Consider the following 25,182-nt stretch of genomic DNA (forward strand, 5'->3'; position numbering starts at 1 on the left):
TGAAGCTCCGAGTAGAGCGCTTGCTTTGGGAGTCGCGTATCATGCATGCGGACGATGTGGCCCACCCAACGGAGCTGATCGAGCATGGTCACCTGAGCAAGAACACTGACGTTGATGCGTCTATCCTCGCAGTGAATTTGCAGGATCTTGCGGCGATAGCGTTGGTGGTACTTCTCCAGCATTTTGAGGTGGCTGCTGTATATAGTTCATGCCTCTGAGCCATATAGGAGGGCGGTTATCACTACTGCCCTGTAGACCATAAGCTTTATGCCGAATTTGAGGTCCTGATCTTCAAACACTCTCTTCCTCAGGCGACCGAAGGAGCACTGAAGGCAGTGTTGGACCTAGTCATCAATTTCTGCTCTTGCTGACAGTAGGCTGCCGAAGTATGGAAAATGGTCCATGTTGCCAAGATTTTGATAATCAGGGGGCAGTGTTGTGTGGCGGAGTTAGGTTGGTAGAGGACCTTTGTCTTACGGATGTTTAGTGTAAGGCCCATGCTCGCGTACGCCTCGGTGAAGGTGTTGACGATGGTTTGGAGTACTGCCTCCGAGTGTGCGCAGACGCAAGCGTCGTCTGCGTACTGTAGTTCAATGACGAATGAGGATGGGACGCCCTTGAATCTGGCCTGGAGGCGGCAGAGGTTGAACAGATTCCCATTTGCTCTATAATTTAGTTCTACTCCAGTGGGGAGCTTGCTGAGGGTGAGGTGGAGCATTGCAGCAAGGAAGATAGAGAAGAGCATTTGTGCGATGAGACATCCTTGCTTGACCCCGGTCCGAACGTGAATTGGGTGTGTGGTGGATCCATTGGTCAGGATCACGGCTTGCATGTCATCGTGGAGCAGGCGAAGGATGGTGACAAACTTTTGAGGGCAGCCGAAACGGAGGAGGACGGTCCATAATCCCTGAAGGCCTTTGTGAAGTCAAAGAAGGTCATGTACAAAGGTTGGTGCTGTTCCCTGCATTTTTCTTGTACTTGCCGCACGGTGAAGATCATGTCTGTTATGCCCCTTAGTGGTCGGAATCCGCATTGTGACTCTGGGAGGAGCTCTTCAACCACAAGATGACGATTGAGGAGGATTCTTGCAATGACTTCCCCTGTGGCCGACAGCTCTGTAGTTACCGCAGTAGGACTTGTCACCTTTCATGAAGATGGTCATGATTACGGCATCTCTGAGATCGCCTGGCATGCTCTCCTCCTTCCAGATAAGAGAAATTAGGTCATGTATTCGTGCCAATAGTGCTTCTCCGGCTTGTTTTGTGCTTCGGCGGGTATTCCAACTGCTCCTGATGCCTTGTTCTTCAGCTGACGGATGGCCTTTTCTACCTTGTGCTGGACTGCGGTTGTGCTGAGATGGTGGCGGGTAGCATGCTGCGGGATGGAGTCACCGACACTCGTGTCGAAGATAAAGTCTCGGTTAAGGAAAAATGTGATTGCACTAGAGAGGGTACAGAAGAGATTTATGAGGATGTTGCCTGGACTGGAAAATTTTAGCTATGAGGAAAGATTGGATAGGCTGGGTTTGTTTTCTTTGGAACAGAGGAGGCTGAGGAGAGACATTATTGAGGTGTGTAAAATTATGAGGGCCCCAGATAGAGTGGATATGACAGACCTATTTCCCTTAGCAGATGGGTCAAGAACTAGGGGGCATAGATTTAAAGTAATTGATAGGAAGGAAATTTCTTCACTCAGAGGGTGGTGGAGGTCTGGAACTCACTGCCTGAAAGGGTGGTAGAGGCAGAAATCCTCACCCACATTTAAAAAATACTTGGATGTACACTTGAAGTGCCATAACCTACAGGGCTACGGACCAAGAACTGGAAAGTGGGATTAGGCTGGATAGCTCTTTGTTGGTCGGTGTGGACACGATGGGCCGAAATGGCCTCCTTCCGTGCTTTAAATTTCTATGATTGTAAAACTAACTGCTGGATAAATCTCACATCACCCGCTGGTACTTTTTTTAATACTTTATTAATGCTTTGAGCATTACAGCACACGCAATGACCAGTGATTAAGGTAGTAAACAGCAATATCACATAACTGATTCAATCAAATTGCCACCATTAACCCCAGATCACATTTGGTTGCCAAACATTCACTAAAATAAATCAAAGTGGCAGAACCAAATTTTCCTTCATTAAAACTGGTTATGTGTTGGCAAAGATAATATGTCTAAATTATTAACTTTATATTACACAACAGATCCATTTGGGAGTGTCACATTTTGGATTTTCACCCAAGAAGAAACTCAAGATTCACAGCTTCACATCACCAAAAGGGCTCAAATGGACTGCAGTCTCTTAATCCAAAGTTACATGGTCATGTAAAAAAAGACTCCTGTGCTTTCCTCCTTCATACCATTCCATTCTTCTCTCCCCCACCCCGCCTCCCCCCGGCCCACCAATATTTAATCACTTCCCTTTTAAAAGCTTTTATGGATCTGCTTCCACCCATGTTTCTGTTCGGGCATTCCATACCCTAACAATCCTCAAACAAAAATGTAATATCCTTCTTTTGATGATCTTAAATTGATGTTCTCTAGTTACCGACTCACGGACCACCAAAAATAGTTTTACCCGTTTACCTCAACTTAACCGTTCCTAACTATGGACATTTTGATCAGTTTTTCTCTTAAGCTTTCTGCTCTAATGAAAAAAATCAGTTTATCTGGTGCCTCACTGTACATACAAGTGAACATATCTTCAAACAAAAAAAACATTTATATAGCACCTTTACATCTTCAGGATTACCTGAAGTGTTTCATAATCACCTTAAGTGTATTGACTGATGTTTTGTAAGCGAGCGTGACAGCCAACTTGTGCACAGTAATGTCATAGAAACAGCAATGAAATTAATGACCAGTGAATCTTTTTTGGTGGTGTTGGCCAGGACACCAGGTGAATCCTACTCCTCTTCGAAAAAGTGCCATGGCAACTCTGGTATCCATCTGAACAGACAGGATTAACACTTCATCTTCTGGCATTGCAACAACATTCCCTCTGAACTGCACTGACTGTCAGCCTAGATTATATATTCAAGCCCTGAAGTAAACCTTCTGACTGAGATGCGAGGGTTCTACCATTGAGTTAAGTTGACATAAATTAAAATAAAAGTTTTATTTTTATAAAGCGAGCGAAGTAGGGATACAAAATAACAAATATTTCTTGTGTTTCACTGCTGTAGTCACAGAGTGCTGATATCAGTGCTTGCAGTCCTGTGGTATCACAAGATAGATATTCCTCTTATTGCAGTTGGATGCAAAGGATAGCCTGTGTACAGCTCAGGAAAATCAGGAAAGGAGGATGGCATGCACGTAACGAAGTCTCCCCAATTTTCTATCCATTCAAATGAACATGAAATAAAATCAGCAGGCTTCATTCCAGGCGTGCAATCCTCCCCACTCAATTTGTCTCTCAGGAAATTCTTTACACTAAAACGTAAGAGGTTCAGCCCATCATGTCTGTGCCGGCGCTTTGAAAGAGTTATTCAATTAGTCCCAACACCTCTGCTCTTTCTCCACAGCCCTACAACTTTTTCTCCTTCAAATATTTTATCCAATTACCCTTTTGAAATTATTATTGAATCTTCTTCCACCACCCTATCCGGCAGTGCACTCCAGAACTTGCTGCATATATTTTTTTTTCACGTCACCTCTGGTACTTTTGCCAATCACCTTAAATTTGTGTACTCTAGTTATCAACCTTCCTGCCAGTGGATACAACTTCTCCCTATCTATCAAAACCCTTCAAGATTTTGAACACCTCTTTCAAATCTCCCCTTAACCTCTGCTCTAAGGAGAACAACCACCGTTTCACTAGTCTTTCTACATAAACAGAGTCTCTTATCCCCGGTACCATTCTGGTAAATCTCCTCCTCTCGAAGGCCTCGACATCCTTCCTGAAGTGTGGTGCCCAGAATTGGACACAATATTCTACCTGAGGCCTAACCAATATTTTATAAAGGTTGCGCATAACTTCCTTACTTTTGCACTCTATGCCTCTGTTTATAAAGCCAAGAATGCCGTTTTAACAGACTTCTCAACATGTCCTGCCACCTTGAAAGATTTGTGTACGTGCACCCAAGGTCTCTGTTCATGCACCCCTTTTAGGATTGTATCCTTTAGTTTATATTGCCTCTCCACATTCTTCTGACCAAAATGAATCACTTTACACTTCTCTATGTTAAATTTCATCTGCCACGTGTCCGCCCATTTCACCAGTCTGTTTATGTCCTCCTGAAGCCTGTTACTATCTCCACACTGTTTACTTCATTTCCGAGTTTTGAGTTATCTGCAAACTTTGAAATTATGCCTTGTATACCAAGTCCAGGTCATTGATATATATCAAGAGCAGCAGTGGCCCTAACAGTGACCCATGGGGCCATCACTGCACACTTCCCTCCAGTCTGAAAAACAGAAGTTCACCACTACTTTCTATCCCTCAGCCAATTTTGTATCCACACAGCCACTGCCCCTTTAATCCCTTATCAAAAGCCTTTTGAAAGTCCGTGTACACAACATCAACTGCACTACCCTCATCAACCCTGTTCGTTACTTCATCAAAGCAAGAGTAAAATGTTTAGAAACCATTCATGCTGCAAGAGATCAACTAAACCCACTGAGTGAATGACACCTCTGTAAATGCAGCAAGAATTCAAGACAATCCTCAGTCATTTAAGTTCTGAACATCCTTTGTTTTGCTCCCTTAAATATACACGGTGTCAAAGATATCAAAAAACTTGAGCTTATCAACTGGAATTGGAGGAATTTATCGAATGTCATTGACAAATACCAACCTTCAGCCAAGATGTCCTACAAATAAACTTGTATGTCAAGTTCAGTAATATTGGTGTCAAAATTACCCTTGCATATGAAACAGAGGGAAAGCCATAAATTTACACCGACACATTTACAAAGACACAAAAAGGTCTTGCCTACCTTTGCTTCTTCAGGCGGTGGGGGTGGGGGTATGTCCTCTTTGGGTGGCGGTGGTGGTGGTTGTGTTTTGGGGGCCTCATAAGGTGGAGCTGGTGGCAAAGGTGGCTGAGTAGCATAAGAAGCCTTGGCCTCTCCCGGTTTCTGCTGCACAGAGTCACTGATCGGAATAATTTCTTCAGTTTGGCTCTGTTCCTGCTGGCTTCCATACGGTTTGCTTGCATGCTTCTGTAGGTTCTGCAGGTGTTGCTGGTACCAATACTGTTGTTGCTGTTGCTGCCAAGGGAATGCAGAGAATTCACATTAATTTATCGGACTAACTATTTGTACCAAGTCTCCCTTCTGCACATGCGTCTCCTGACATATGCGCAGGAGTGTGTTCGGACAAATATCAGACTCCGCCCCCAACCCCAGCGCAATTCCCACTAACCCTTTTGTGCATCCGTCCTCCCTCCAATCCAAAAACGGCCCCACATGTTGCCCCACTGCCTCCGATCCATCAGCAGCCCTGAGGTCCCAGCAGCGCCGAGCCTCCGATCAGGCAGCGGGACGGTCAGGAACCAGTTCAACTGGCAGTTTGAGTGAAGAGTGTGGCCGCCAGGGAGAGTGAGAAGCAGGCCGGAGGTGAGAGCGAGAAGCATGCCTGCCAGGAGCAGTTTGATTCTCCTTCAATGCCAGTTTGAGTGAAGAGTCAAGCGGCACCGTAAAGTGCTCCGTGAGGAGGGAGACGGGGGGGGGGGGGAAAGAGTGAGAGCTTGGAGTGGGGGGAGAAAGAGTGAGAGCTTGGAGTGGGGGGAGAAAGAGAGCGAGCTTGGGGGGGGGGGGTTTTGGAAGGGAGAGAGCGCGAGCTTAGGGCGTGTGGGAGGGGAAAGAGAAGAGCAAACATGCTTGGGGAGTGGGGATAGGGATTGCATTTTGGGTGGGGGGGGGGTGGGGGTTTGAGAGCATGAGGAGGGGGGACGGGCAAGCAGGAGGCGAACCGCGGTCAGGCGTGCGAGTGTGCTGGGGGGGGGGGAAAGGGGGTTGGAGAGCATGGGCTGGGGGGGGGGTGAGAGCATAGTAGGGAGCTGAGGACGAGCGCGCTGGGGAGTGGTTAGGCAGGCGAACGAGCACGGTTGGGGGTGGATAAGTGCACTTTTGGGGGGGCGGGCGAGAGGGGGCGAGAGGGCGCGCGGGGCGGGCGAGAGGGCGCGCGGGGCGGGCGAGAGGGCGCGCGGGGCGGGCGAGAGGGCGCGCGGGGCGGGCGAGAGGGCGCGCGGGGCGGGCGAGAGGGCCGCGCGAGAGGGCGGGCCGGGCCAGCGAGGCGAGAGGGGGCGGGCGAGAGGGCGCACGGGGCGGGCGGGCACGCGGGCGGCGAGAGGGCCGGTCGGGGAGCGGGCGAGAGGGCCGGAGGAGCGGGCGAGAGGGCGCGCGGGTTGGGTGGGGACGCGAGAGCGTGCGCAGGTTGGGTGGGGGGGGGACGGGGGCGTGAGAGCGTGCGCGGGTTGTTAGGGGGGGGGGGGGAAAAGGAGCGAGAGCGCGCCTGGGCTGGGCGGGATGGAGTGAGCGCGCTTGGCAGGGGAGGCTCGAGAGCATGAGGTGCGGGGCACGCGAGCACGCTTGCAGGGGGTGGGCAATTGAGAACATGAGGAGAGGCGGGCGCACTTGGGAGGGCGGGGGTGGGCGAGCGCGCGGGAGGAGCGTGGCAGAGAACACTGGGTCGGAGGAGGGGGGGCATATGAGAGCATGAGGAGGGGGCAAATGCGCTTGGGGAGCGGGGGAGCATGCTTGGCGGGGGGGGGGGGGGGGGTGGGTAGGTGCTATGGTCTTGCGCTTGGATAAGGGACTCCGGCTCGGTGAGGGATGCACTTGCTCTGGGGTAAGGGACATCGGATGGAACTTGGTGGCTTTTGGGCAGATCAATCTCTGGCTTCTGAACAAATTGGAAAGTCAGTCTCAACTTGGGCTGGGTGGTTCCAGTGGCTTGACAACTTCCTGGAAACCTACTCATCTCTCCCAAGGACCAGAAGGTAATAATCAACCCTTGCATATCAATCCCTGCAGTATGCAGTTATACAGGGCCTTAGTGAGGCATCACCTGGAATAGTGTGTTCAGTTTTGGTCTCCTAGTCTGAGGAAGGACGTTCTTGCTATTGAGGGAGTGCAGCGAAGGTTCACTAGACTGATTCCAGAGATGGCTGGGCTGTCAGATGAGGAGAGACTGGATCAACTGGGCCTGTATTCACTGGGGTTTAGAAGGATGAGAGAGTATCTCATAGAAACATACAAGATCCTGACGGGACTGGACAGGTTAGATGCGAGAAGAATGTTCTCGATGTTGGAGAAGTCCAGAACCAGGGGACATAGAGTCTTAGGATAAGGGGTAGGCCATTTAGGACTGAGATGAGGAGAAACTTCTTCACTCAGAGGAATTCCCTGCCACAGAGAGTTGTTGATGCCAGTCCATTGGATATATTCAAGAGGGAGTTCGATATGGCCCTTACGGCTAAGGGGATCAAGGGGTATGGAGAGAAAGTAGGAAATGATCAGCCATGATCTTATTGAATGGCAGTGCAGGTTCGAATGGGCTGAATGGCCTACTCCTACACCTATTTTCTATGTTTCTATGTAATACATATTCCTTGCAATTTTCAGAAACAGCCAGCAGCGTGCAAAAAATCCTTTGTGTGCTGTGACCAGCAAGAGAGAACCTAATAAGCAATCAAACAAGTATGCTTAATGTTGTCATATTTCTGTTCCAGTGAGAGCCTTCAGTTACCAAACCCATGCATTCAAGTAAAAACTGAAAATGCTGGCAACATTCAACATGCCAGATAGCATCTATGGAGAAAGAAAGGGTTAACATTTCAGGTCTATGACCCTTAGCCATAGCCAGCATTTAGAGAGAAAAGGAGGTTGGGTTTCAGTAAAGCTTAATGAGCTGGGTCTCTATACTCGAGAGAACCATAGCAGTCCGTGTGGTGAAGGCACGCCCACAGTGCTGTTAGATAGGAAGTGCCAGGACTTTGACCCACCAACCATAAAGGAACAGCAATATATGTCCAAATCAGGATGGTGTGCAACTTAGGAGTTGATGGCATTCTCATGCACCTTCTCCCCTTGTCCTTCTAGAAACATAGAAACATAGAAAAATAGGTGCAGGAGCAGGCCATTCAGCCCTTCTAGCCTGCACCGCCATTCAATGAGTTCATGGCTGAACATGAAACTTCAGTACCCACTTCCTGCTTTCACGCCATACCCCTTGATCCCCCGAGTAGTAAGGACTTCATCTAACTCCCTTTTGAATATATTTAGTGAATTGGCCTCAACTACTTTCTGTGGTAGAGAATTCCACAGGTTCACCACTCTCTGGGTGAAGAAGTTTCTCCTTATCTCGGTCCTAAATGGCTTACCCCTTATCCTTAGACTGTGACCCCTGGTTCTGGACTTCCCCAACATTGGGAACATTCTTCCTGCATCCAACCTGTCCAAACCCGTCAGAATTTTAAACGTTTCTATGAGGTCCCCTCTCACTCTTCTGAACTCCAGTGAATACAAGCCCAGTTGATCCAGTCTTTCTTGATAGGTCAGTCCCACCATCCCGGGAATCAGTCTGGTGAATCTTCGCTGCACTCCCTCAATAGCAAGAATGTCCTTCCTCAAGTTAGGAGACCAAAACTGTACACAATACTCCAGGTGTGGCCTCACCAAGGCCCTGTACAACTGTAATAACATCTCCCTGCCCCTGTACTCAAATCCCCTTGCTATGAAGGCCAACATACCATTTGCTTTCTTAACCGCCTGCTGTACCTGCATGCCAACCTTCAATGACTGATGTACCATGACACCCAGGTCTCGTTGCACCTTCCCTTTTCCTAATCTGTCACCATTCAGATAATAGTCTGTCTCTCTGTTTTTACCACCAAAGTGGATAACCTCACATTTATCCACATTATACTTCATCTGCCACGCATTTGCCCACTCACCTAACCTATCCAAGTCACTCTGTAGCCTCATAGCATTCTAGGTGCTAGAGGTCACAAGGTTGGAAAGTGCCGTCAACGAAGACTTTGTGAGTTGCTGTAGTGCATCCTGCAGATAGTATAAGCCGCAACCACGGTGTGCTGGGAGCGAATAATTAAAGTGGTGGATGGGGTGCTAATCACGCGGGCTGCTTTGTCTTTATATTGTCGGGCTTCTTGAGTGCTGTTGGAGCTGCGTCCTTTCAGGCAAGTGGAGAGTAATCCATCACATTCCTGTCTTGGGCCTCTTGGTTTTGAGAGGCTTTGGGGAGTTAGGCGAGCCGCTCATCGCGGAATACCCAGCCTCTGACCTGTTCCGGTAGCCATGGCATTTCCGTGACTGGACCAGTTAAGTTTCTTGTCATTGGTAATACCCAGGGTGTTGATTCGGCAATGGTAATGCCATTGCATTTCATGGGGAGGTGGTTGGACTCTCTTTTTGGAGATGGTCATTTCCTGGCACCTGTGTGGTATGTTACTCGTCACTTATCAGCCCACACCTGGATGTTGTCCAGGGCTTGTTGCATGCAGGCGTAGATTACATTATCTGAACAATTGCAAATGTACTGAACACAATGCAATCATCAGCGAACATCCCCACTTCTGACATGATGCAGGGAAGGTTTTTGATTAAGCAAGGTACTTCCTTGGGCCTAGGATGATGACCTGAGAAACACCTGCAGCGATGTCCTGGAACTGAGATGATTGGCCTCCACAACCACAACCATCCTCCTTTGTGCTCGGTATGAATCCCGCCACTGGAAAGTTCACCAATAATCCCCATTGACTTCAGTCTAATAAACATAGAAAATAAGTGGAGTAGAACATTCGGCCCTTCAAGCCTGCACCACCATTCAAGATCATGGCTGATCATTCCCTCAGTATCTCTTTCCTGCTTTCTCTCATACCCCTTGATCCCCTTAGCCGTAAGGGCCATATCTAAGTCCCTCTTGAATATATCCAATGAACTGGCATCAACAACTCTCTGCGGCAGGGAATTCCACAGGTTAACAACTCTGAGTGAAGAAGTTTCCCCTCATCTCAGTCCTAAATGGCATACCCCTTATCCTAAGAATGCGTCTCCTGGTTCTGGACTTCCCAACATCGGGAACATTCTACCCGCATCTAACCTGTCCCATCTCGTCAGAATCTTGTGTGTTTCTATGAGATCCCCTCTCATCCTTCTAAACTCCAATGTATAAAGGCCCAGTTGATCCAGTCTCTCCTCATATGTCAGTCCTGCCATCCCGGGAATCAGAATGGTGAACCTTTGCTGCGCTCCCTCAATAGCAAGAATGTCCTTCCTCAGATTAGGAGACCAAAACTGAACACAATATTCCAGGTGAGGCCTCACCAAGGCCCTGTACAACTGCAGGTAAGACCTCCCTGCTCCTATACTCAAATCCCCTAGCTATGAAGGCCAACATACCATTTGCCTTCTTCATCGCCTGCTGTACCTGCATGCCAACTTTCAATGACTGATGAACCATGAAGCCCAGGTCTCGTTGCACCTCCCCTTTTCCTAAACTGCCGCCATTCAGATAATATTCTGTCTTCGCATTTTTGCCACCAAAGTGGATAACCTCACATTTATCCACATTATACTGCATCTGCCATGCAATTGCCCACTCACCTAACCTGTCCAATTCATCCTGCAGCCTCCTAGCGTCCCCCTCAACAGCTCACACCACCACCCAGTTTAGTGTCATCTGCAAACTTGGAGATATTACACTCAATTCCTTCATCCAAATCATTGATGTATATTGTAAAGAGCTGGGGTCCCAAAAGTCACTGCCTGCCATTCTGAAAAGACCCATTTATCCCGACTCTCTGCTTCCTGTCTGCCAACCAGTTCTCTATCCACTTCACTCACTATATTACCCCCAATACCATGTGCTTTGATTTTGCACACCAATCTCTTGTGTGGGGCCTTGTCAAAAGCCTTTTGAAAGTCCAAATACACATCCACTGGTTCTCCCTTATCCACCCTGCTAGTTACATCCTCAAAAAATTCCAGAAGATTTGTCAAGCATGATTTCCCCTTCATAAATCCATGCTGACTTGGACCGATCCTGTCATTGCTTTCCAAATGCACTGCTATTTCATTCTTAATAATTGATTCCAACATTTTCCCCACTACTGATGTCAGGCTAACCTGTCTATAATTACCCGCTTTCTCTCTCCCTCCCTGTTTAAAAAGTGGTGTTACATTAGCTACCCTCCAGTCCATAGGAAGTGATCCAGAGTTGATGGTCATTTTCCAACAGTCTACCAATGCATCCACTGTTTCTAGGGCCACTTCCTTAAGTACTCTGGGATGCAGACTATCAGGCCCCGGGGATTTATCGGCCTTCAATCCCATCAATTTCCCTAACTTAATTTCCCGCCTAATAAGGATATCCTTCAGTTCCTCCTTCTCACTAGACCCTCGGTCCCCTCGTACTCTCGGAAGGTTATTTGTGTCTTCCTTCGTGAAGACAGAACCAAAGTATTTGTTCAATTGGTCTGCCATTTCTTTGTTCACCATTATAAATTCACCTGAATCCGTCTGCAAGGGACCTACGTTTGTCTTCACTAATCTTTTTCTCTTCACATATCTACAGAAGCTTTTGCAGTCAGTTTTTATGTTCCCGGCAAGCTTCTTCTCGTACTCTATTTTCCCCCCTCTTAATTAAACCCTTTGTCCTCCTCTGCTGAATTCTAAATTTCTCCCAGTCCTCGGGTTTGTTGCTTTTTCTGGCCAATTTATATGCCTGTTCCTTGGATTTAACACTATCTTTAATTTCCCTTGTTAGCCACGGTTGAGCCACCTTCCCCGTTTTATTTTTACTCCAGACAGGGATGTACAATTGCTGAAGTTCATCCATGTGATCTTTAAATGTTTGCCATTGCCTATCCACTGTCAACCCTTTAAGTATCATTTGCCAGTCTATTCTAACCAATTCACGCCTCAAACCATTAAAGTTACCTTTCCTTAAGTTCAGGACCCTAGTTTCTCAATTAACTGTGTCACTCTCCATCTTAATAAAGAATTCTACCATGTTATGGTCACTCTTCCTCAAGGGGCCTCGCACAAGATTGATAATTATTCCTTTCTCATTACACATCACCCAGTCTTGGATGGCCAGCTCCCTAGTTGGTTCCTCGACATTTTGGTCTCGAAAACCATCCCTAATACACTCCAGGAAATCCTCCTCCACCGCATTGCTACCAGTTTGGTTAGCCCAATCAATATGTAGATTAAAGTCACCCATGATAACTGCTTCTTGGTGCCACACTAAGTATAATGTTGTCTTGATGTCTCGGGTAGTCACTCTCACCTTGCCGCTGGAATTCAGCTCTTTTGGCCATATTTGGACCACAGCTGTAAAGAGGTCCATAATCAAGTAGTCCTGACGGAACCCAAATTGAGCATGTGAGCAGGTTATTGTTGAGTAACTGCTGCCCGATAGCAATTATTGATGACACCTTCCGTCATGTTGCTTATGATTGAGGGTAGGTTGATAGGATGTTAATTTTCCACTTTGTTGGCTGGATGACAGTGTTGTAGCTGTACTGGAACAGCTTGGTTTGTGGTGCAGCTAATTCTGGAGCACAGGTCTTCAGCACTGCAGTCAGACTGCTGTAGTCTTTGCTGTATCCAGTGCGCTGTCATTTTTTTGTTATTGTGTGCAGTGAACTGAATTGGCTGAAGACTAGTATCTGTAATGCCATCTGGGTACCTCCAGAGGAGGCAGAGAAGAATCACCTACTCGACACTTCTGGTTGAAGATGGCTGCGATTGCTTCAGCCTCATCTTTCGCACTCACGTGCTAGGCTCCATCATCATTGTGGGTGGGGATGCTCATGGAACTTCCTCCTCCAGTTAGCTGCTTAATTGCCCACCTCCATCCGCAACTGGATGTGGAAGGATTGCAGGGCTTTTATCTGATCCATTCATTGTGGGATCACGTAGCTGTCTATAGCATGCCACTTCCGCTGTTAAACATGCATGCTATCCTCTGCTGTAGCTTCAGCATGTTGACACCTCATTTACAGGTACGGCTGGTGCTGCTCCTGGCATGCTCTTCTACGTTCCTTTTTGAACCAGGCATGGTCATCTAGCTCGATGGTGTTGGAGAAGTGAGAGGCCATGAGGTTACAGATTGTGGTGCAATAGATTTCAGCTGCTGCTGATGTCGCACAGCGCCTCATGGCTGCCCAGTTTTGAGCTATCATTTATCCTACTTAGCAGTGTTAGTGCCAAACGACATGACGGAAGGTGTCCTCAGTGTGAAGATGGAACTTTGTCTCCTCAAAGACTCGGCTGTGACCACTCCAACCAATACCATCATAGACAGATGACTCTGTGACAGGTAGATTTGTGATTACCAGGTCAAGTAGGTTATTGCCTCGCATTGGTTCTCACCACCTGCTGCAAACACAAACTCGGCCAGTTCAGTCAGTGCTGGTACTACCGAGCCACTCTGTTGGTGATGCACATTGAACTCGCCCACCCAAAGTACATGTGGTCACTTTCTACTCGGTGTTTCCCCCAAGTGGTGTTCAACATGGAGGAGTACTGATTCATCAGCTGAGGGAGGCCAGTAGGTGGTAATCAGTAAAAGGTTTCTTTGCCCATGTATGTGACCGTATTCCATGAGACTTGATGGGATCTGGAGTCAATGTTGAGGACTGCCAGGGCCACATCCACCTAATTGTATACCACCGTGTACCCACATCTGGTTGGTCTGTCCTGCCAGTGGGACGGGACATAACCGGGGATGATGCTGGAGGAGTTTGGACGTTGGCTGAAAAGAATGATTCTCTTGAGTATGACCATGTCAGGCTGGTTTTCAACTAGTCTGTGGGACAGCTCTCCCAACTTTGGCATCAGTCCCCAGATGTTAGTGAGGAGGCATTGCAGGGTCTACTGAGCTGGATCTACCTTTGTCGTGTCCAAATCCGATGCTTCGTTAGCAGAGCGGTCTGTCTTCTTTTTCTTTTTTGCAGCAGTTTAATGCATTTAGGGTTACTAGTGAATCACTAGGCCATTTCAGAGAGCAGTTAGGAACCACACTGATGTGGGACAGGAGTCACATATTGACCAGATCACGTAAGGACGAAAAGTTTCCTTCCCTAAAAGACATTAGTGATCCAGTTGAGTTTTTACAACAATCTGACAGCTTTATGATTACTTTTTATTGACACCAGTTTTTTTTTTAAAAACTGAATTCAAATTCATAAACTGCCATAGTGGGATTTGAACTCGCCCCTCTGGATTAGTCCAATAATGCAAACACTATGCTGCCGTACCCGGTAGCATTAAGTGTTGAAGTCATGAACACATGGCTGCAAGATACTACTATTGGCCCAACTCTCCTAGTAACTTGATACTCTTATTTTCAACGGTTACTGAATATTCACAATATCATGTTCATGACATAAGAAAAATATGATTTTATATAATAGGAAGGGGAGGAGAAAAGCTGTAATGACTAAAAAAAATTAAAATATATATTTGCGCACAAATATATATGTTAATGTGCTATTACTCAGTGCCAATAATGATCTATTTCCACTCATATGTTAATATATTGCTCCTCCCAGTTGTTGCAACAGAGTAAACTGCTTCCACTGACAAAGGAACTTCAGTACAATAGGTCATATATATATATATTAAAAAAAACAGGGTGGTGCAGACAATATGGACCCTGTACAGAACCAAACTATTCACAAGGCAGTTCCCAGTAGCTATTCCTATTCATGCAACACCCTATTTAGCTTGTGGCGTTTGAAGAAAAATATATCAAGAATGACCTTATTTACGAGTATTTATGAAACAAAAACTGAGTCTTTGAAAAAAGTTAGCTTGTAGTATCAGGAAGCTAAATTTTCACCATCAACATTTTGTTATTTCTGAGATTGTGACAATGAAAATAATATTTTCATGTGCAACTTTAGAAGTACATTGGTTTCAATGGAAAGGCGGAGAGTTTAAGCCAACCACGCAACAAGATTTTGTTTCTAAATAAACAAACAAAAAATCAGACAGTATTGTGATAAAATAGGATTCCTGTCAGATTCAGGAGCCAGCATTCCACAAAGAAAGTACTTGTTCTTGTATAGTGCCTTTTAGAATGTTCCAAAGCGTTTTCCAGCCAATGAAATACCAAGTGCAGTCACTGTTGTAATGTAGAGAAATACTGCAGCTAATTTGTACACAGCATGGTCCCACAAACTACAATGAGCTAAATGACCAAATAATCTGTTTTAGTAATGTTGATTAAGAGATAAATGTTGGCCAGGACACAGAGAGAACTTCCCTACTCTTCTTTGAAAAGTGCCATGGAATTTTTTTTATGTCCACCTGAGAAGGCAGACCATGCCTCGATTGAACATCTCACTGGAAAGACAGCACTTCCAACAGTGCAGCACTCAGTCAGTACTGAAGCATCAGCTTAGAATATGTGCTCAAGTTTCTGGATTGGGACCTATGCCTCATTAGCCCCACTCCCTGACTTACAAAAAATGCTGTGCTGCCTGCTGCACCTATGCAAAAATAAATTGAAGAACCAGCCTCAGAGATTTGCTACGTGTTCTTCCTGGTTTTAGCTAGAAATAATATTTTAAATGTAGTTTGCTGATCACTAGCTCGCTCCTTAATTTATTAAACCTCGGGCATACAGTACCAAACCCCACTGCATTAAAAAATAAAAGCTTCAATCTCTGCCAAGCTATCCTCCAAAAACATAATATGCAGTCCTGCTCCCCCAGCTCATGCACCTAGTTCCAACTGTCTTTATTTCAATTCAGCACTATCCAGTCCCACCCCTCACCTTTCCTAGTTCTGAAATATCACACCTGAAATTAAAAACTACAACCTCACTCCTAGATATACTGCTATCTGTAAATAAAATTCTTGAAATGCCAACTCCATTTTCTCGCTTTTCCCGACTTTGCAATGTGATGCTGTTAATTTTTAATATATTTTCAAAATAAAACTATGGCCCAGCTCCTACCTGTGCGCTTGCTGAAAGTAATTCTAAATAACTCCACTGTTATCAAAAAGTGGATCATCTGACCAACCATAAACTGTGGTACAGGATATTCACTAGTACTTGAATAGAGTACTGTAAGGTCATCAAGTGCAGGAGCTTCTCCAACATCTAGTTTCAAGTACTAACTTTGCAAACACTTCATCTACACAGTGAACACACATTTCTAACAGGATGTCTTACACCTACCTGATAGGAGCTATTTATTGCTTTGGAGAAATCATTAGCCTTTTTGTCGCCAGATGCCGTCACAGTGCTCGCTGCTGCTGACTGAAATACACGGGAAACTAGAAATGTTAATACAGTAGGCCTTATTAGGACAGCTTAAATATGTATTCTGTCCGTAATTAAATATTAGGAGCAAGGATTTTCTCAGCATACATTCAATTACTAAATTTCCAAGTACAGTAAAACCATTACTCTATTGTTTTAGGAAGACAAAGGACGTCTTAAATTAAGACTGGAAAGGGCATTTAATTTATAGTCTCCATTTGTGGGAACTGTAAATAATTCACGTTATATCAGAGGAATATCATAGAATGACTGGGGCTCATCTATACTTGTCAGTGCCTAGAAAAATAAATACATTTGAATGCAGATACCCTTTTAATCCAGTGGGTGCTCATCACTGCGTGTGTACGGTAGTCTAGTGGTCGTGGCACTGCAACCCAGAGGACAAGTTAAAATCCCACCATGTCAACTTGTGAAATCTGGTTATTTGTGGGCTAGAAAAAGGTGACTGAGTCTTATAAAAACCCAACAGGAACCTGCCTTCTCCACCCGGCCTAACCAATATGAGATCCAAGTTCCATACTATGTGGTTGACCCTTAATGTCATCAGGAATGGGTAATAAATATTGAATTACCAGTATCACTCACATCCCATGAAAAAAGTTTCTTAATTGCCTGTTTCAAGTGTATACAATTACAATTCTTGGAGCTATAATACATATTGTAATTTTGTTGTAAACCACCAAAAACATTTATGGTGAGACTACCTTTTAGGGCTCCCTCCCCTATTTTTCTTCGAGTCCCCAAAACACAAACCATTTGGTAAGTGTACAGATAACTTGCACTCAAATCTATCAGTCACTCTAAGCAAATGGCAACAAGTTGAGGAATTCAATGTGTGGGGAGAAACACAGGTGAAAATCCACAATCCACTGAAACACTGGTAGATGCTCAAACATCTGGCCGTGAGGAATCTTAGTAACAAGCATATGTGGGGATATTAAAGTTCTTTAAGCACCACTTCCCTCTGTGGGAAGCAAGTACCCAGAGGAAATTGTAACTTTATTCCAAAATTCTCCTTATAAAATCTTGCCTCAACGCTTGTGCAAAGTTATATAACTCCGACTCCTCTAAACACAATATATCCAACTTCATCACCTTTGCATCCTATAGTTGATTCTGCTGATACAAGTAGCAAGTCATAGCATCTGTTTTGGAATTCATTGTTGCTCACGAGATAGCAATGACCACAGGCTGCCCTCCCTTTTAAAATATTTTCAGTTACATTGAAAATAATCTGTATTTTGAAACACATGGGATATAGAATAGAATACGTGCAAATTCAAAGAGCTTTACAAAAATAGCGAATGTATTTAACACCCACATGAATGCTACTTGATGTCAGTTTCAGGCGCCTGCATTCCACAAAAAAGACTTGCATTTATACAGCAACCTCAAAACATCCTAAAGCACTTTATAGCCAATTAAGTACTTCTGAAGGGTAGTCACTGTTGTAATGTAGAAATACGGTAGCCAATTTGCACACAGCAAGGTCATACAAACAACGATGAGATACGTAACGAGATCATTTGTTTTTAGTAATGTTAGTTGAGGGATAAATATTGGCCAGGACACCGGTATCCCATTTTTCTACAAGCATCAGCTGGAGCAAGTTACTGAGCTAAAACAGCATTGTTCACTGACCTACATTGACTCCCGGTCTAGCTACCCATTGTTTGTAAAATTCTCATCCTTGCTTTCAAATCCCTTCATGACCTCATCCCTCCCCATCTCTGTAACCTTCTCCAGCTCTCCGAGACATCTGCACTCCTCCAATTCTGGCCTCTTGCGCATCCTTGATTTTCATCGCTCCACCATTGGCAGCCGTGCCTTAGGCTGCCTCGGCCCTAAGCTCTAGAATTCCCTCTCTAAACCGCTCCTTTAAACCTACCTCTTTGACCATCTGCCCCAATATCTCCTTATGTGGCTTGGTGTCAAATTTAGTTTGATAATGCTCCCATTAAGTGCCTTGGAACGTTTACCATGTTAAACGCGCTGTATAAATGCAAGTTGTAGCTGTAATGGAGAAGCTGAGTAGCAAAAGTCACACCAACATAACAGGTTTAGTTAACAAAGGTATTACTATCAACTGGAATTTAAGATCTGAAGACATACATAGTCACGACATTATGTATTACAGGGCTTTTTTCTCCCCAATGCTTTACCAATTTATAAACTAAGCTGTGTATGCTATGTGGAGAATGGATAACTGTTGGTGAACTTTCATCTTTCTCTAATTTCTCTCTTACCTTCCCTCATGCAATCTCTTTAGCTCACCTTGTCCATGAGACCCAGCTCCTGCTTCCTCGACCCAATTCCCAACATGTTAGCTGACATTGTTAATGGTTCTCTCTCCTAAGGTACTTTGCCCCTCTCCTACAAATCTGCCATCATCACCCCTCTCCTCATAAAACTAACCCTTAGCCCCTCCATTCTTGCAAACTACTGCCCCATCTCTAACCTCCCTTTCCTCTCTAAAGTCCTTGAACATGTCGTCGCCTCCCAAATCCATGCCCATCTTTCCCAGAACACTATGTTTGAAACCTCCCAATCAGGTTTCCGCCCATGCCACAGAATTGGAACTGCTCTTATCAAAGTCACATATGACATCTTATGTGACTGTGACTGTGGTTAAACTATCGCTCCTCGTTCTTCTCGACCTGTCTGCAGCCTTTGGCACAGTTGACCACACCATTCCTCTGTCTTCCAGCTGGGCGGGACTGCACTCATCTAGTTCCATTCCCGGTCCAATCTTGACAGAAAATCACCTGCAATGGTTTCTCTTCCCACCCCCCCCCCCACACCGTTACCTTTGGTGTACCAATATCCTGTGAGGCTGAATCAGACTGTTCACAACCCTAGTGTCTTATTTGACCCCAAGATAAGCTTCCAACCACATATCTGCGCCATCACTAAGACCGCCTGTTTCACCTCCGTAACATCACCCGACTGCCCCAGCCCACCTGCTGCTGAAACCCTCATCCATGCCTTTGTTTCCTCTAAACTATTCCAACGCACTCCTGGCTGACCTCCGATCTTTCACCCTCCATAAACTTGAGCTCATCCAAAACTCTTGCCCGTGTCCGAACTCACACAAGTCCCATTCACCCATCACCTCATGTTCGTTAACCTACATTGGCTCCCAGTTAAGCAAGGCCTCAATTTTGAAATTCTCATCCTTGTTTTCAAATCCCTTCATGGCCTCGCCCCTCCCCATCTCTGTATCCTCCTCCAGTCTTACAACCCTCCAAGATATCTGCACTCCTCTAATTCTGGCCTTTTGCACATGATCGATTTTAATCGCTTTACCATTGGCAGCCAAACCTTCAGCTGCCTAGGTCTTAACCTCTGGGATTCCCTCCCTAAACCCCTCCGTCTCTCTACCGCTCCTTTAAGACGCAACTTGAAACCTATCTGCCCAATATCAGTGTTGGCTCGGTATTTGATAACGCTCCTGTGAAGCGCCTCGAGATACATTGCTACATTAAAGGTGCTGTATAAATTCATGCTGTTGTTGTGATTACAAGGCAGTAATATAAATCAGTAAGCTCCAGATGGCACCATAAACTACTTGGAAAAAACAAGCAGTTTAGAACCAACATAATCCAAGATGTGATTATTTATAATACCAAATTGATTATAAAAGAGGCAGAGAGTACAAAAGCAAGGAAGTTATGCTAAACCTTTATTTAACACTGGTTAGGCCCCAGCTGCAGTAGTGTGTCCAATTCTGGGCACCACACTTTAGAAAGGATGTGATGCCATAGAGCAAGTGCAGAGGAGATTTACTAGAATGGTACCAGGGATGAAAGATGGCAGCTAAGTGGAGAGACTAGAAAATATGGGCTTGTGTCCCTTAGAATTGAGAAGGTTAAGGGGAGATTTGATAGAGGTGTTCAAAATCATGAAGGGTTGTGATAGAGTAATTAAGGAGAAGCTGTTTCCGTGGCAGAATGACCGACCGGTAAGCAGAGGACACAGATTTAAGGTAATTAGCAAAAGAACTAGAGGTGACATGAAAACTTACACAGCGATTTATGATGATCTGGAATGCAATGCAGGATGGTGGTAGCAGATTCAATGGTAACTTTGAAAAGGGAATTGGATAAATACTTAAAGTTGCTAAAATACTAAAAATTGCCAGGCTAGGGGGAAAAGAGCAGGGGTAGTGGGACTAATTGGATAGCTCTTTCAAAGAGCCGGCACAGGCACAATGGGCTGAATGGCCTCCTTCGGTGTTGTACCATTCTATGCTTTTATGAATTCCAGGTATCTTTATACTGTGGAATTTGAGGCGGCAGATTCCTGTGTTTCTTAAACTAATGCAAGTGCCCTGGTTGACGTCAACTGTAGTCACTAGAAATGTAAGTAATCTGCACTAGATTATCAGAAATAGAAAAGAACAGCCTCCAACTAACCCAGACTGAAGCTTCCTCCATATTGCCACACTTACACCTCCCACAGAACGAAGAGATACAAGTGTAGAAGTCTATCACAAAGATTAGCAATCATTTTACTTCATCAATCATTTTCCAAGCGATAGTTTACATTTAGCGGAGATGTGAAGAATCATCATCAGCAATTCCAAGTTACTAGTGACTTTTTTTGCAGTTCAAAAAAATGGTGCAGACTTCACAGGACAAGCCAACCCCTCACCTCAATGTAATCCCCTAGATCCAATTGGCATCCAGTGCTTCCTGTCCAGTTGACCTCCAGGTCGCCTTCAAATACCCAATCCATATTCTCCAAATTCTGCTCTCCAGCTCCACTGGGGAACAATTCTGATATCATGGCATTGCTCCCACTTCACAAGACAGACAGCAAAGCTCCACAAGAGCAGGTTTTCCCAATCACAAGAAATCCCAGTACAGGCATCTCTCGATTATCCAGGTCCCTCAGGGATTGGACTATGCCAGGTAACCGATTTCTCTGTTAGAGCAAGTTGACATTACAGTTAATGCTTACAGTACTGTAGGTGTGCTCTAACCAATAGCTGTAGCGTATCTTCTAATCCTTGAATTCTAGTCCTCTAGATCTAAAGACCATTAGGCTTGTTGATTACTTCTTGTAACTGTTCATGGCATTTTAATTAATTATGAGAGGCAGTGGACCTGTGTGCAAGCAGCAGCGGGAGCTGAGGCAAGGCAGAGTGCTTAAAAGCAGCGCGGCAAGTACAGGCTCGACAGAGGCAGTGGACCTGTGTGCGAGCAGCAGCGGGAGCTGAGGCAAGGCAGAGTGCTTAAAAGCAGCGCGGCAAGTACAGGCTCGACAGAGGCAGTGGACCTGTGTGCGAACAGCAGCGGGAGCTGAGGCAAGGCTCAACAGGCAACATTCGAAAGGAACATCAGAGTTTCAAAGTGACGTCACACACATGGAATTTTAAATGCCGTTACAACGGTTTCCCGTTGCATCCATATGCGGATAAGTCGAGAGTTGCCTGTACATACTAATTAAGGGAACAAGCAGGACTTGGTTGACCATTTCACTATAGTCTGTGCATTAACAACACAAGATGGTGCCAGACACATTTTACGGAAATCTACAAAGCACAGAAGAGATTTTTTGATGTGGAGAATCACACACTCGGCATATGTACAGAAAGGTGAGTAATGAAGTCTGACCAGCTTATAAAACACCAAACAATTGTCAACTTATCTTTACAAACAGTTAATTATTATTGGTATATACATGTTAAAAGATGAGATTTCAGGGAGCAAATTACCAGGCACAGATTAAGGTAGCTGTGTCTACCTTAGCTGTCCAAACTAAAACTTTCAAGCTAATGAATGCATCCAAAGACAATAATGGATATTTGGGAGTTCAGAGTTGACAAGGGATGCAACTTCATCCCACTTGTCCTTAGTTACCATACCAACAGCCCTCGCCAGATCATCTACACCTACATGATTCTTTCCCCACCACAAACATCTATTCCCTCCGCAACACTGCAGTTCACTCTTCCACTACCATCACCAGCAAACTCCCCAGCATCTTCCCATGCAAGTGCAGGGAATGCAACATCTGTTTATTTACTTCCTCCAACTCAAGTCTCTGCAGCGGGACAGGAACCCACAACCTTCTGACTCAGATGAGTGTGCTACCCACCGAGCCATGGCTGACAGCTCTGTCTAATTTCTCAGTATTTGGCCTTTTATACTATTCCAATGAAGCTCAACACAAACTCCAGGAACAGCATCTTATCTTTCTCCTAGGTACTCTGCAAATTTCTGGCTGACCAATGATTTTATGGCCTGAAAATCCCGGCCTTCCCGGGTCCATACCGCAAAAGCCAGTTTTCAGCGCACAATGCACATGCACTGAAAAACGGCTTTTCCGAGACAGATGCTCCGTATCTCTAGCCAGGACATTCGCATGGGCAAGACAGCGGTATTTACACATTGCTTGCCCAATAAATGTCCTGAAAACTCTTGCACTTGATAATGGCCTACTTTTACACGCATAAGAGTTTTAAAACACACAAAAACATTGTAAAATAAAATTTAAACACATTTATTGTTAAAAGCCCTGCCCACTAAGGTAAGTTTATTTTAAACCATAATTAAAAAAAACTTTTTAAAATCGGAAATATATTTCCCCCCCCCAAAGACATTTAATAACTTTAATTTCAATTAATTTTAATTGTGTGAGATGTTTAGTATTTGTTATGGTATTTAGTGTTTGTTTCTCATCAATAGCAATGAGAACTCGTAGATACGGAGTTTTCATCGCTATTAATGAGAATGCTGTGGAATACTATACCCGATTGATTGGGCAGTCTGCGTCCGAACCTCGACGACCGGAGCACGCTTCGCAGCGTGGGAAGGGAAGGCCTCCCACCACCTCAGAGACCACCAGGTAAATTTAGAAAAATTCTCGTTGGAGGCATTCATTCGAAAGAAGCCTCCGACCGGAATTTCAGGGCCAATAACTTTACACCGTAACTATAGTCTCCTCTCGCTCTACAGCAAGAAATGCTAACAATGCAGGATGAATCTATCGGTGTCCAGGGGAGAGACGTTGACACAAATACCACATCTAAGTACTGGTGGTAAAATGCCTCTCTTTTTTAAATATTCAATCCTGGGATGTGAGCTTCGCTGGCAAGGCCAGCATTTATTGCCCATCCCTAACTGCCCTTGAGAAAGTGCTGGTGATCCGCCTTCTTGAACCGCTGCAGTCCTCGTGGTGAATGTACTGTTAGGGAGAGTGTTCCAGGATTTTGACCCAGCGATGATAAAGGAACAGCGATATATTTCCTAGTCAAGATGGTGTGGGACTTGGAGGAGAACTTGAAGGTGCTGCGTGTTCCCATGCGCCTGCCTCTCGTCAGTCTAGGTGGCAGAGGTTGCGGGTTTAGGAGGTGTTGTCGAAGAAGCCTTGGCGAGTTCCACACTGCAGCCACAGTACGCCAGTGGTGGAGGGGGTGAATGTTTAAGGTAGTGGGTGATGTGCTAATCAAGTGGGCTGCTTTATCCTGGATGGTGTCAAGCTTCGAGTGCTGTTGGAGCTGCACTCATCCAGGCAAGTGGAGTGTATTCCATCACTGTGCCTTGTAGGTAGTGGATAGGCTTTGGGGAGTCAGGAGAGGAGACACTCGTCACAGGATACCCAGCCTCTGACCTGCTCTTGAGCCACAGTATTTATGTGGCTAGTTCAATTACATTTCTGGTCAATGGTAACCCCAAGATGTTGATGTTGGGGAACTCGCTTTCTTGTTGGAGATAGTTATTGCCTGGCACTTGTGTGGTGCAAATGTTACTTGCCACTTATCAGCCAAGTCTGAATGTCCAGGTCTTGCTGCATGTGGGCATAAACTGCTTCATTGTCTGAGGAGTTGTGAATGGAACTGAACACTGGAATCATCAGCGAAAATCCCCACTTCCAACCTGATGATAGAGGGAAGGTCATTGATGAAGCAGTTGAAGATGGTTGGGCCCAGGATACTGCCCTGAGGAACTCCTGCAGCGATGTCCTGGGGCCGAGATGATTGGCCTTCAACAACCACAACTGTCTTCCTTTGTACTAGGTATGACTCCAGCCAGTGGAGAGTCTTTCCCAGATTCCCATTGACTTCAATTTTACTAGGGCTCCTTAATGCCACACTTGGTCAAATGCTGCCTTGATGTCAAGGGGCAGTCACTGTCAACTCACCTCTGAAATTCAGCACTTTTGTCCATGTTTGGGCCAAGCCTGTAATGAGGTCCGGAACTGAATGGTCATGGCGGAACCCAAACTGAGCATCGGTGAGCTGGTTATTGGCGAGCACTGTCGACATCATCTTCCATCACTTTGCTGATGATTGAGAGTAGACTGTTGGGGTGGTAATTGGCCATATTGGATTTGTTCTGTTTTTCGTGGACATGGCATATCTTGTCTGTTTTCCACATTGTCGGATAGATGCCAGTGTTGTAGCTGTACTGGAGCAGCTTGACTAGAGGCGCGGCTAGTTCTGGAGTACAAGTCTTCAGCACGACAGCCGGGAAATTGTCGGGCCCCATAGCCTTTGCTGTATCCAGTGCACTCAGTCGGAACTCAGGAGATGGATAATCCACTCGGCACTTCTAGCTGAAAATGGTTGCAAACGCCTCAGCCTTGCTTTTGCTCTCGCGTGCTGGGCTCTTCCATCATTGAGGATGGGGATGCTCATGGAGCTACCTCCTCCTCCCGTCAGTTGTTTAATAGTCCACCACCATTCACGACTGGATGTGGCAGGACGGCAGAGCTTTGATCTGATCCATTGATTGTGGGATTGCTTAGCTCTGTCTATAGCATGCTACTTCCATTGTTTAGCGTGCACGTGTTGCAGCTACCCCAGATTGGCACCTCATTTTTAGGTACGCCTGGTGCTGCTCCTGGCATGCACTTCTGCTCTCCTCATTGAGCCAGGGTTGGTCGCCTGGCTTGATGTAATGGTAGT

The 25,182-nt window shown here is 45.5% G+C and overlaps 1 protein-coding gene across 2 annotated transcripts in view; it reads right to left on the reverse strand.

The window, feature by feature from the left end:
- The window catches only part of ylpm1 (YLP motif containing 1), a 153,884-nt gene that overhangs the window by 120,701 nt on the left and 8,001 nt on the right, over positions 1 to 25,182 (reverse strand). Inside the window, exons 2-3 of one of the 2 annotated variants that reach the window (XM_070879576.1) lie at positions 16,164 to 16,244; positions 4,940 to 5,212 (exon numbers count right to left, since the gene is read on the reverse strand). In XM_070879576.1, the coding sequence (XP_070735677.1) occupies positions 4,940 to 5,212; positions 16,164 to 16,244 (354 nt within the window). The remainder of the gene's footprint in view (positions 1 to 4,939; positions 5,213 to 16,163; positions 16,245 to 25,182) is intronic. The other variant, XM_070879577.1, reaches the window with a different exon arrangement.

This window comes from Pristiophorus japonicus, chromosome 4 (genome assembly GCF_044704955.1).
Source record: "Pristiophorus japonicus isolate sPriJap1 chromosome 4, sPriJap1.hap1, whole genome shotgun sequence".
Taxonomy (NCBI): Eukaryota; Metazoa; Chordata; class Chondrichthyes; family Pristiophoridae; genus Pristiophorus; species Pristiophorus japonicus.